The sequence below is a fragment of the Bombina bombina genome, chromosome 6, assembly GCF_027579735.1.
Source record: "Bombina bombina isolate aBomBom1 chromosome 6, aBomBom1.pri, whole genome shotgun sequence".
NCBI classification, from domain to species: Eukaryota; Metazoa; Chordata; class Amphibia; order Anura; family Bombinatoridae; genus Bombina; species Bombina bombina.
Window position 1 is genome coordinate 931,496,057 of NC_069504.1, and position 13,349 is coordinate 931,509,405.

The 13,349-nt window shown below is 36.4% G+C and overlaps 1 protein-coding gene across 1 annotated transcript in view; it reads right to left on the reverse strand.

Moving 5' to 3' along the window:
* Window positions 1-13,349, reverse strand: part of TENM2 (teneurin transmembrane protein 2) — a 1,369,502-nt gene that overhangs the window by 108,837 nt on the left and 1,247,316 nt on the right. The window contains exons 19-20 of the mRNA XM_053719586.1: window positions 9,315-9,564; window positions 6,456-6,476 (exon numbers count right to left, since the gene is read on the reverse strand). Of these exons, the coding sequence (XP_053575561.1) occupies window positions 6,456-6,476; window positions 9,315-9,564 (271 nt within the window). The remainder of the gene's footprint in view (window positions 1-6,455; window positions 6,477-9,314; window positions 9,565-13,349) is intronic.

A 13,349-nucleotide genomic window follows, 5' to 3' on the forward strand; every position in this document is an offset into this window, starting at 1 on the left:
ACTGTGTATGTCATTTTATAGTGTCAAAATGTTGGGGACTAAATATATTACACTAATATGCAAATGTAGTAAACAATTAATAGAATATAGCTTTTCCATAATGTTTCAAACATTGATTCGATTCTAGCAAAGAATTATGGACGGGAACATGCAATAAAGATACCAAGGGGACTATTTATCAAGCTCCGTATGGACCTTGATGCCCCGTGTTTCTGGCGAGCCGCTGCTTCATAACCTGTCCGCCTGCTCTGAAGTGGCGGACGGACACCGCCGGAAATCAACCCGATCCAATACGATCGGGTTAATTGACACCCCCTGCTAGTGACCGATTGGCCACGAATCTGCAGGGGGCGGTATTGCACCAGCAGTTCACTACAACTGCTGGTGCAATGATAAATGGTGAAAGCATATGCTGTCGGCATTTATCGATGTGCAGCGGACATGATCCGCAATATCAGATCATGTCCACACAGTGATAATTAGGCCTCAAGGCTTAACTGCACAAAGTCTGTAGACATAAGAGAAAAAATAGATTTTTAGAACTATATTTAGACCAAAGCAAGTGAGTTAATCTGTTTTTATCAAGTCAAAACTTATTAACGGGCAAATAATAACACCCAAACCTTATTTCACTAAGATTTTAGAAGCTGCCATTTGTGAGACATATATCTATAAATTTTGTATTAAATGTTATTTTATGGAGATAATTAACAAACTGAAACCATTCTGTCAAGACACACTTCCCATTTTACATATATTTATTTGATGCTTGTGATTTCTCTTTTAACACTGCACATTTTAATGAATACTATCATTTGTCTTAATACAATTAATATCACATTTTGTAAATGTTGATTTTTTTTTGTTACAGTTTTATTGTTCTAGAAATTCTGTGTGATCCCTACATTAAAGATTATTTTTTCACAGTACTTTTTGTTGAAGCAAATTATTTACACCTTCAAAACTGGTCAGCATGTTGATCGTGGTAAGAGACCTCTGCGCTAATTTGTTTCTTGTGAAAAAAAGTGACATCTATTTCTGTAAACCATCTGTTAATCCCAAAATTGTGTGAAATCTGATCTTAATCTCTCATCAAATTTCCATCAAAATGTAAAATTGAACATCTGTGCTTACTTCGCTTCATCAAATGCAAATTGTAATTAATTCTACTTGAACTATTTTTTAGCCTTGCTGGTCAGTTTTAAAGAAAAGCTGTTAGAAAGTTTACTGAAAGAAACATATGTTCAAATCAGAAGAGAAGGCAATACATTACTGTTAGAGTAGTAGAAAATGTATTAAATGGGAAAAAAAACAACATGCACAGATTCAGAAAGTTCAAGCTTTTAATAGCTTAGTGCCAGAATTATATTCACTTCTGTTAAAGAAACAGCAAAATTCTTAAGAACTCAATTAATTCTCCAGAGTGATAAACAAGTATTTATATTGCTTATCTTATGCTATAGAGCTGATTATAAGTGTTGGTGAAAAATCTACATAGGAGAAATCCAAAACATGGGCATACACAGGTGGTATCTACAATGAGCTAATCTGTCAAATATTGGCTCCAGCCTTGAATCCGCCTACTCCACACCTGCTGTTTTTGCACACATTCCATTTACTCTGTGACGTGATTGGGCCTATCTGTATCCTGATTGGACGTAACCTGGTGTCAGGCATGGCTATTACACTGCTGAGTATAAGATTTATAATAAATTGGATTTTAAATTCCATGGTATTTATATAATAAGTCAGATAGTTTTATGGAATTATTTAGATTTTATTTATTGGACTGCTTGATACCAGTGTTCCCCAGTAGATACTCTTCTACATTTTTGGCCAGATTAAAGTAGAGTAGTATTTTGTGTTTCCGCTATATTGATAACTCTGCTAGTTGGGTTACGCTGGTATTACAAGTTGAAAGTAAACTGTTTTGCTCTAGTGGTAACCTGACTAGAGCAAAAATCTGAACTTAGAATATCATGTGTGTGTTCATGTATTCCCCCATAAAAGTCAATTGAGAAAAAAAGTTGGAAAAAAACCCCACTCTTACGCAAACCGATCACGTATTCTCATTAGCGCTAACCAGACATGAAAATATGAATATTTCATATTCCAATGTTCTTAACGTAATGGAATATGTTTTTGTTTATTCAAATATTTCTACATACATCTGATGATTTTTTTAAACAAATAAATATTTATACCTATATATAGATGATTATATATAGGTAAAAATATATACAGATATATATATATATATATATATATATATATATATATATATAGGAATATCTATTTTAAAATACAAAGAACATATTCCCCTATGTACATTGGAATATATGCATACATACACATACAGGTACATGTTCACCTATAGATATGTAAATGTATGCATCTCAATGTTAAAGCCCTTTGCCTGCTTTTTTTTCTTTCTAACACCCGAGATAGCATATTGTGAAATATTTTTTTTAATAATTTTAATTAGACGTGTTCTTATAAGTTTTACTGTACTTTGTAAGGTATTTTAAAGTGTTTTGTGCAACTTTTTATTTTCGCCAAACAGTTAACCACAGCTCTAAAATCGCAGTAATGATTCTAGCGTAAATCACGAATGCCCTCACACAATCGTGCTTACTTTCAACTTGTAATACCAGAGGTAAGCCCGATGAGCGCAAACCATCGCAATATACCCCTTATCGCTATGGCGCAAATGATTGACCCCCACTTGTAATCTAGCCCTTTAAAGGCATAATTTTTATATTATAGGCATAAGTCTTATTTTGTCTACATTTTTACAAAATCTAAATCCAAAGTGGAAAATAAATCAGATACAAAAAAGACCTTGTTTAACCCTTAAGCTACTTGACAGGCTCAGGAAGCTGATGGCTTAAGAAAGAATTGGATCTCTAAAACATACATCTAACACCTAAAATGCATGCTGTTTTGGTGTCAATAAACTTTGAACCCTCCCCTTAAAGGGACAGTCTAGTATAAATTAAACTTTTGTTATTCATATTGGACTTTTAATTTTAATCAAATTTCCAATTTACTTTTATCATCAAATTTGCTTTTTTCTCTTGGTATTCTTAGTTTAAACTAAACATAGGTAGGCTCACATGCTAATTTCGAATCCTTTGAGGGCTGCCTCTTATCACTTGCTTTTAAATTCCTTTTCAAAACAAAGAGACAGAAAGTACACGTGGGCCATATAGATTACACTGTGTTCAGGTATAGGGGGTTATTTAAGATTTAGAAAAAAATAATGCTAAATTTAAGACAATAGATAATAAACAGTCACAGTCATGTGATCAGGGGACTGGAAGAAGGTTCCTAGATACAAGATAATCACAGAGGTAAAAAGTATATTAATATGACTGTGTTGGTTATGCAAAACTGGGGAATGGGTAATAAAGGGATTATCTATCTTTTAAAACAATAACAATTCTATGGTAGACTGTCCCTTTAAGATTTTTTTTTAATATAATAGTACTAAATGGATCAAGAAATCTGTTTGATTGCACTTTTCAGTTCATCACATTACTCTTTGCCTCTACAAAAATAAAATGTCTGACCTTGTTGAGGGAGATAAAATGCTCCTGAATTCATTAACACTTCAGCTTCACATTAACATTCCCTTTAAAAATTCTATCAGGTTGCATTTATTGCTTTCACTTTCACAGAAAATTACACGTTTAATAGGCTTTCTATAAAAGAGACATTATGCTCTAATATTTGCCCTTTAATGTGTGCTTGATCCATTTCACTGCCAGACAGTAAAAAAATGTTTACTTTTTTTTTTTATTTGAAACAGCTATCTACATACTTTTTACATAAAATTTTAATACCGCAGTCTTTGGTTTAGAAAAGATATGTAAACAAGAGGCATCAGTAGAAATCGACCCTGTTGTGGGTGGAGGGAAGCAGAGAGCCCAGCCAAGATAAAAGGACATTCCTTCAGCAAATTTGAATGCAATGAACTTTTCAGACACTTGCCTAATTACATGGCCTCTTTAAATCCTTACCCTCTATGACAGCCAAAAGGTTAAACCCCAGTTTTAAAGTGAAAGTAAATCCTAGTGTTTGTGAAACGCTAGGATTGATCATTGAAACAAATAAAGGGGATTTTCATTCATGAAGTATAAAATACTTAATGCAGAAAGCTCCTTTATTTGTTTCAAGTGTTCACCGTTCTCAGCTGCTCAGGCAGCCCACGGCAGAATGCTGGTTTGCTAAGAGGTGACGTTTCCACCTCTTAGCAAATAGCGTGCAGGAAATATGGCACCCAAGGGCGCAAAGCTGGAATTCCCGTACGGCTATTGGCTAAGATGTGAAAACATCACCTCTCTAGCAAAACAGCGTTCTGTCATGGGCTGCCTTAGCAGCTCAAAACGGCGAACGCTTGAAAGAAGTAAAGGAGCTTTCAGCATGAAGTATTTTACACTTCATGAATAAAAGTCCCCTTTATTTGTTTCAATGGTTCAGTGGCGTCACTAGAGGGGTGCGGGCCGCACCCGGGTGACACCCTCCAGGGGGTGACACCACCCAAAAAAAAAATGTTTTTACCTTTTATTAAAATTCAAAGAAATACAATGTAGAGATGCATAGATTTTTTTTATTAGAGGGGCCAGCATTTGTGAACATTAGTGGGACTGGGGAAGTTGTAGACACTTAATTTTTTTGCCCCTTGAGCCAGCGCTGCAATTTCCACAAATAGTTTTCCCGGCTGCTTTTGCTTGTTTGTACTTTGCTCCTCCCCTGCCCAATTTCACTATGAATGTTGTGGGCATGCCGTGGGGCTTGCGAAGTTGCGCTGATAGCCTAAACCTGCCTGCCTATCTGTGCTCACTGCTCAGTGACGTGTGGAGCAGTGGAGTCACTCACTGCTGTGCTGTCTCTCTAAACGGGAACCAGGAAATCGTGAGGGGGATGCCTGGCACCTGACCACATGACTGTCTGACACTGTCTCTAAAGTGAAGGAGCCAGGTATGATACCCACCAGACCGGTACGGTTACGGTACACTAAGTGCACACTGAAGAGGTAGGAGGGGAGGGCGGGCGGGTGGGGATCTGGGGGTGGGCAGATTGCAGAGGTGATTGGCCATAAGAAGCGGCAGGCACTGACAGACTTGTAACAGAGTCAGAGAGCAGAATTTTCATAGTTTGCACCTAAACCTTTTCTTTAGTGATTTATTTTTAGAGTGTTCTGTTTATCTTTCATTTGATGCTCTTCTGAGCCAGGGAGCAGCTCTCGTAGGCATGAGCTTTATAATTAATGCAGTTTACATATTTTGTATGTGTGTGTGTGTGAGTTTTTGTGTGTGTCTGAGTGTTTTTTTGTGTGTGTGTATATGTGTGTATGTGTGTCTGAATGTTTTTGTGTGTGTGTATCTGAGTGTTTTTGTGTTTGTGTGTCTGAGTGTTTTTGTGTGTGTGTCAGAGTGTTTTTGTGTGTGTGTGTCTAAGTGTTTTTGTGTGTGTGTCAGAGTGTTTTTGTGTGTGTGTGTCTGAGTGTTTTTGTGTGTGTGTCAAAGTGTTTTTGTGTGTGTGTCTGAGTGTTTTTTGTGTGTGTCTGTTTTTGTGTGTGTCTGAAGTGTTTTTGTGTGTGTGTCTTAGTGTTTTTGTGTGTGTGTGTGTCAGAGTGTGTGTGTGTGTGTGTGCCAGAGTGTTTGTGTGTGTGTCTGAATGTTTTTTTGTGTGTGTGTCTAAGTGTTTTTGTGAGTGTGTCAGAGTGTTTTTGTGTGTATGTGTGTGCCAGAGTGTTTTTGTGTGTGTGTCTGAGTTTTTGTGTGTGTTTGTCTGAGTGTTTTTGTGTGTGTGTTTTTGTGTGTGTGTCAGAGTGTTTTTTTGTGTGTGTGTGTGCCAGAGTGTTTTTTTGTGTGTGTGTGTGTCTGAATGTTTTTGTGTGTGTGTGTCTAAGTGTTTTTGTGAGTGTGTCAGAGTGTTTTTGTGTGTGTGTGTGTGCCAGAGTGTTTTTGTGTGTGTGTCTGAGTGTTTTTGTGTGTTTGTCTGAGTGATTTTGTGTGTGTGTTTTTGTGTGTGTGTCTGAGTGTTTTTGTGTGTGTGTTTTTGTGTGTGTGTCTGAGTGTGTTTCTGAGTGTTTGTGTGTGCATCTGAGTGTGTCTGAGTGTTTGTATGTGTGTGTTTTTGTGTTTGTGTGTGTCTGCTTTCTGGGGGGGAGTGGGGGTGACACCATAACTTACCGCACCGGGTGACACCAACCCTAGTGACGCCACTGCAATGGTTAATCCTAGCGTTTCACAAATGCTAGGATTGACTTTCACTTTAAGCTACACATTATGAGACTTTGAGTATTGGAATGATACATCTGGCAGTCTAAGCCAACATTAATAATTATTATATTAGTATAAACAGATTACATAATGATTGAAAAACAATGTAAAGTGTGGAACATCATTCTTTTGGAAAATGCTCTAAAAATAAATGTGTAGCCTTACCTATGTTTAAACTCTTTGTTTCTTTAGAGAAAAGAAGGTGGCAGAAAAAAGGAGAGAAAATGGCAGTTAATTGAGATAAAGAAAGAAATATTATATCACAGTTAGTTGCATAATACCAGTGTAAAAATAGCTATAGGACTGCTAGTTAAGCAATGTTTTCCAATTAGAATATTAAGCAGCTAGGGAATATGATTGATTTAACAAAATGAAGCAAAATATTAAAGATTACATTTTTTCAAACAGATTTTTAACACATTTAGTAATGCAGAAATGTGATAAGCAAGTGATAATAGTAAAAAAAAATGTAAGGTTGCGCTTTTAATTAAATCCTGGTGCAGGCAATTTTTTATTAAATTATTAGTTATATGGCACCTGTTTGTGTATCACATTTTGTATCACCAAAAATACTGCAAATGCCTTTAGATTATAAGCTCCAGTTGTCAGATATTTGAATGTACTATTAATGCAAATGTTTTTGTTTTTTTTTTAAAATAGAATAATGCCATAAAAGGAGGGCATGATCTCAAGTAGGTTCAGAAGCAATCTGCAAAAAAGTGGAATAGTCAAGGACAGATAGTAAAAGAAAGTCAACAATGGCTAGGATATCCATAAGAACATCCTAACAATTAATTAAAGACACATTAAAAACATACCTTCCAAAATTTATGACTGAGTATCAGGGACTCAGGAGGTTAATAGGGGCCCGTCACCATTTTGTGGGTGGAGTTGTGTTGGGAGGGGTGGGATCATGGGTCCTTAGTGGGTGGGTTGTGGGTGTGTCTGGGTGTCAGATTGTGTGTCTGGGCAGTTTGAGCGTGTGTCTGTGTGCTCCGTAAGAGGGGCTAAGGGAAATTCTGCAAATAGGAACCTAAGACTTTCTCAGAACAGCGGGACAGAGACCAGAATCAAGGAGTGACCCTCTCAAAAATGACAGTTGAGAGGTCAGTTAACACCTCTTACTTATGTAAAAATCATGCTTGTCTCACACTTCATTGAGAAGCCGAAAAGTCAGTTATGTGACCTAAGTTTTCTTCAACCTTCTGCAAATTGCCTAAATAAGCCATGGGATTGCTTAGAGCAGTAGACAAACACATTTACAGCAAGTCCTAATTGTCTACAATTTATAGAGATAAAGTAAGATAAAGGTACTCACCATGGTTTTAAAGAAGTTTTGCAAATGGCTAATAAAGTGACAATTTTAAATGCTTTTACAATGTGTCTGTCATATAGTACTTAAAGGGCCATTAATCACTTTGAGAATGTAATATAATGTTAAATTATATGTAGTATGTGGTAGTGGAAATGAAGAAATGCCACAAAGTAATTGGTTGCACCCTCTAGCGCCTGTTTATAACTGTCCCTAATCTGCCTTACACACAGGAAAACCTAAGTAATTTTGCACCAATTTTTTAAATATTTAACAAAACAAATTTAATTTGTAGAAATACAGATGCACAGTATTCTTAGGCTAATGTTTGCACTGAATACATCATTCGATTAAGCATTTATCTAATGTTTAATGTCCCTTTAATTGCAGATAAATTGTATGCATATATTAAAAAAAAAGGCTTTTGTGACCCTTTAAATGTACATGTTAGAAGGAAGTGTGAGTGGATTTGATGGGCATTCCGGTTCTTGTTTGCTGCCAATATCTATGTTTAAATGCTTCTAGGCTATATCATTGGAGACTAAGGAAGTAGATAATGATAACAATTTATAAATTGAATGCTCATGCAATGTTGAAATTATTCCCAGATTTTAAAAAATTGCTTCTGGTTGGGAAATGTAAGTTTCTATGGTTTCTGTAATATATATCCCCAAAAAACTATACACAGAAAGCTGTCTATTTTATACCTGTAGAGGGCAATGCAGAATTAACGACAATGATAATGTTACAGAACGGAAAGCAACTGTGAACTTCATGGATCATCTTTTGACAGAGATAAATGCCATTCTTACTCCATAGGACATTAGCAAAGCTCAAAACATCTGTTCAAAGTGTCACATTCTCCTTCACTGATGGAAAAGCCAGCAACATTTTGCTCTTTAAAGGCCTCCCATCTGTGGAAATACCCCAAATAAATTATACAACAAGTAATTTTTGATTATATTTAAATGTATTTGAATCTTCCACTGCTTGGTTTAAGCAATATTGTGCTCGTAAATATATTTCTGCTTAACAAGCTATTAGAGGGACATTATACACTAGATTTTTGTTTGCATAAATGTTTTTCAGATGATCCATTTATTTAGCCCATCTGGGAGTTTTTTTGTAACAATATATAGTTTTGCTTATTTTTTTAATTACATTGTGCTGGTTTTTAGACTCCTAGCGAAGCCCCAACGTGTCAGATGTATACGTGCGTTTACAGACTACTGCTTGCTCCTGTTTGTCTAATCTGTCTTTTCATATGCAGGGAAGGGGGGGCGGGGGTATCTGCACCCAGCCCCTTTCACTGGGTGTCCCAGCCTAACCTCATCAACAGTGCAAAGTCTGGAGCTTCTAAGTAAGTTTTTAAAAGGTGTTATAGTGGATTTTTATATCAGTATCTGTGCATATTCTTCTTTATAGTAGTGTCTATTCCATGCAGTTATATGAAAATGTATTGTATACTGTCCCTTTAAGCTGTGCTCAATATCAGCAATACCAGAGTTTATAAAAAAAAAAAAACAACAACTAAAGAAATAAACAAAAAAAAAAAAAATGATTACAATACCTCACTGTCTTAGTGTATTTATTTCATGACAAACTAAGCCTTACTGGTTTTGAGTTATGTCAGGTCAGCTATAAAATTCTTATTAATAAAAGCATGCTGCATGACATTCCAGCTAACTTTTATGTCAGGATTAAAATCTCACCGAAGTTCCAAAATGCTGGTGACATTTCTAGAGGGGAAGATGCGTCGTATATAATTAACATCTCCCACATAGAGGCTCCCGTCAGTTCCAACTGCCAGAGCTATAGGAGCCAATAACTTATTTCCTTCAGCAAGGCCATTGCAGCTTGGGCAAGGGATACTCCTTCGTCGTCCATTTCCCATAATGCTTGTTATCACAGCCGGCTGTGTTGATAAGAACTGATTTTCTCCACTGCCTTTATGCAGTATTCCTAGCAAAATAAAATTCAAATGAATAATATAGAGCAAGTTAATAAATTAAATTGCTGAATGCCTATCTATCATCTATCTATCTATCTATCTATCTATCTATCTATCTATCTATCTATCTATCTGTCTGTCTTTGAATCTAATCATTATGGATAGTTAATGATATGTAATACAAATATTCTTTCCAAAGAGTGGACACTATTCAATTAAAATAATGAATTACCTAGTATTTTATGACATTATCTTTGAAATACAGGTTAGATAAAAAAAATGAAGTTAGATATACATTAAATAGATTAATTAAAAAGCAAAGAGATTTCTTTTAATACTTTGCACAATATAGGAAGGCACTTAGACATTAATGTCCTTAGTCAAAACAGTAGGTTAGTAAATTAGCACCTATATGTCAGTAGGAATCCAATAAGTATAGCTATATGAGCTAACTACTCCTTAGAACTCCTTAAAACCACAATTATAGTTGACACCATTACATTAATATGTCACGAGTGAGTACTACAGCGTCTAGCTTGTACAATACACTAACAGTAAAAACTAGACAATTGCAACATTGCACATAATTAATTGAACTTTGCCCTAAAAGTATGCAAATTTTTTTAAAACCTTAGTAATCTGTCATTTTCTGGGCTATAGCTAAGAAGCAGATCATCGTTCATTTTTTTGTCCTTTTTCCGACAGTAGCAAAATTAAATTTGGTCATTGAAAAGCACAGAAATGTATTTTACATACAATATACATAAATTTCCATAGGGACATGCCTAACTTACCTTATGAAATACACTAATCAGTATATAGCCGTGCTAACGTCTGATTGGCTAAAATTGCTTTATAAAATTGAGTTTTAATTTTCTATACTGCTAAACAAATGAAGATTTATAAACACTGGATTTTTGTATTTTTCATGTAAAATAATGTAATTTGTAAAATTTGCTCTTTTTTTATGTATATAAAAGAACGCTTTTTAAAGGGACAGTACAGACAAAAATTTAACTTTCATGATTTAGATAGAACATGTAATTTTAAACAACCTTCCAGTTTACTTCTATTATTAAATTTGCAATACTGCAGCTGATTGGTGGCTACACACATTTGTCTCTTGTTAATGGATCACCACATGTGTTAAGCTAGCTCCCAGTAGTGCATTGCTGTTCCTTTAATAAAGGATTCTAAGGTAATGAAGCAAAGTTGATAATAGGAGAATTTGGGATAATTGTTTATCTGTATCTGAATCACAAAATAATAAATTTGTGTTTTAAGTCCCTTTAAATATGTCAAAATTCTATATTTTTGCATGAAAAAAAGTTAAGCTGTTTATTATGATTTTGAGGTTAAAATGATTTACACAGCTGTTGTTAGGAGCTCACTGGCTGATAACGACTGTTCTCACAGCTCTATTGGTGGCCAGTGACACACCCCACATGGATAATAACAAAATTCCAGATTACAAGTGGAAGCCTGGAAACTGGTGTATGGCTTTTATGCCATCAGTTGCATTCAATCTGGCATTACAAACAACCCTGCAATATGCAAGATTTTTAAGAGCTCAGGTATATGGATAAGGTATATGACAAGGAGGGGTGGGAAGGTTAAGTGTCAAAGGTGTGTGTGAAGTGTGTGCCCTAACCCTATATGTGTGAACCTAGTGCATGGATGTCACAGGTTTGAAGGTATGTGCCGCTGTCTTGCTTGCAGCACCTTGGTGTCACGGTTATAAGGGACTGACAAGTGCCACCCGGATATGCCAACTAACAACCCATAGCCCCGTCCATCTATAAATCACCCTTCGCACACACATCTGAACCCAGATATAATGTTACTGCCCCACAAGCTTACTTTTAACCCCAACATCTCGGAAATCATCCGGAAAGGGGTTGTCCGGTATGCTAGTATATACTGTATATCTAAATGCTAAATATAATATGTGCAGGTTAACAAATATGAAAAGTGTAAAGTAAAGAAGCAAACACTAAACTCCATTACTTGAGTGGAAGCAAAGGGCTAGAACTGCTTTGGTAGCGTGTTAGAACTGCTTTTGGCATCTGCTCTTCCGGACATGAATACCTTTAGTACACCGTAACTGAAATCCATTACCTGAAGGGAGCTAGTACTCAAAAACAGCTTTCGGAATCTGTACATGCCAACATGAATAACATTAACAAGCTCAATACTAACGCAAACTATAAGCATTTACATTTCACTTATGAGACCAAAACCATGAGTGCTGTTTATAAACCTAAAGTGATGTAAGTGTCCTATAATTCATGCATTTTTACACTCTAAGGGGTAGATTTATTAAAAGTAGAGCTGACATGACTTTGTAAAGCGAATCATGTCTGCTCGACATCTCTAAATGCCGACAGCATACACTATCAGCATTTAACATTACCAAGTATTTCTGGTGAAATGCTTGTGCAATTCAGCCTCCTGCTCACTGGCAGCCAATCGGCCGCTAGCAGTGGCTGTCAATCATGATTTCAATCCGTCACCTAAAAGGTGGCGGACAGGTTAAGGAGAAGCGGTCTTATGACCGCTACTTCTTAACTTATGTTTCAGGCTAGTCTGAAACAATGGGACTCCGAAGTAGCATCCGTTGTTTCATAAATGGAGCCCTATATATAATCTGGCCAAACTTTTTTTATGGTTAGCACAGAAACTTGTTTTTTTAAGAAACAAATATTTATTGTTCAAAACAGAAAGTTTTATAGTTGCAGCCAGAGGCCTAACTAGAAACCACAGGGCCCAGGTGCAAGAATCTAAGAAGGCCCCCCCCCCCCAAAAAAAGGGGAATTTGATACATATCTTTTTTTTTTAACATTTAACACAGAAAACAAAATGTGAATCAGATTACATGTCTGCAAAAGGTGGAACCCTGTGCCCACAGTCTGTGAGATGGTCTGACCCCCTATTACTGTATATAGTGACACTGTTTAAACCACCAGTACTCTATATAGTGAGTTAGTGACTCAGTCTGTAATCTACCAGTGAGATGGCTGGCCTGACCCTACCCGCCGCAGTACTTTATAAAGTGACCACTGTAGTCTGTGACATGGTCCAGCCCCCCCGTACTGTATATAGTGGTACTGTATAGTGGCACTGTTTACCCCACGCCCCCCCCCCATGCTGTAGTAACAAGGTCTGTAATTTGCTGGTTCCACAAACATACACACACACACATACATGCATAAATACACACACACAGTCACATACATACATACATACACACATACATACTTACATACACACACACATAAACACCAATGGGTAAAACAGAATCACTAACCCCTGTAGTCAGAGACAAAGACACTAGTGAATCATCACATCACACTCACATATTATCAGTGCAGTGACTGATAATAAAAAAAATAATAATAAGCTGGGCCCCCACCCTTGGGGGCCCAGTCACAGTTGCGACCTCTGCACCCCCTGTAGTTTCGCCCCTGGTTGCAGCTTCTTTAAAACCACGTCTTTTAAAAGACTTAATGCCATGATGTAATTTGGGTAGATTCACTAATCCCAAAACAAACAGGATTACTTTAAAGACCATCCTGGCGTCATTTGATCAAACTACTTTAGAAGTCATTTGCACATCATAAGACATCAACAGGCTTGTAAAGTCATCAGCTAAGGTAAAAAAATCCTGTGTTATGACTTCAGAATGATTAGCAGAAAACCTTACTGATTATTTCATAAGCATGAACAGCCAGTGAATGCCTCTAGAGTCATCTCATTAAAATATTTTGGTCTGTGGGCATTCTTTAGGATGGCTTCT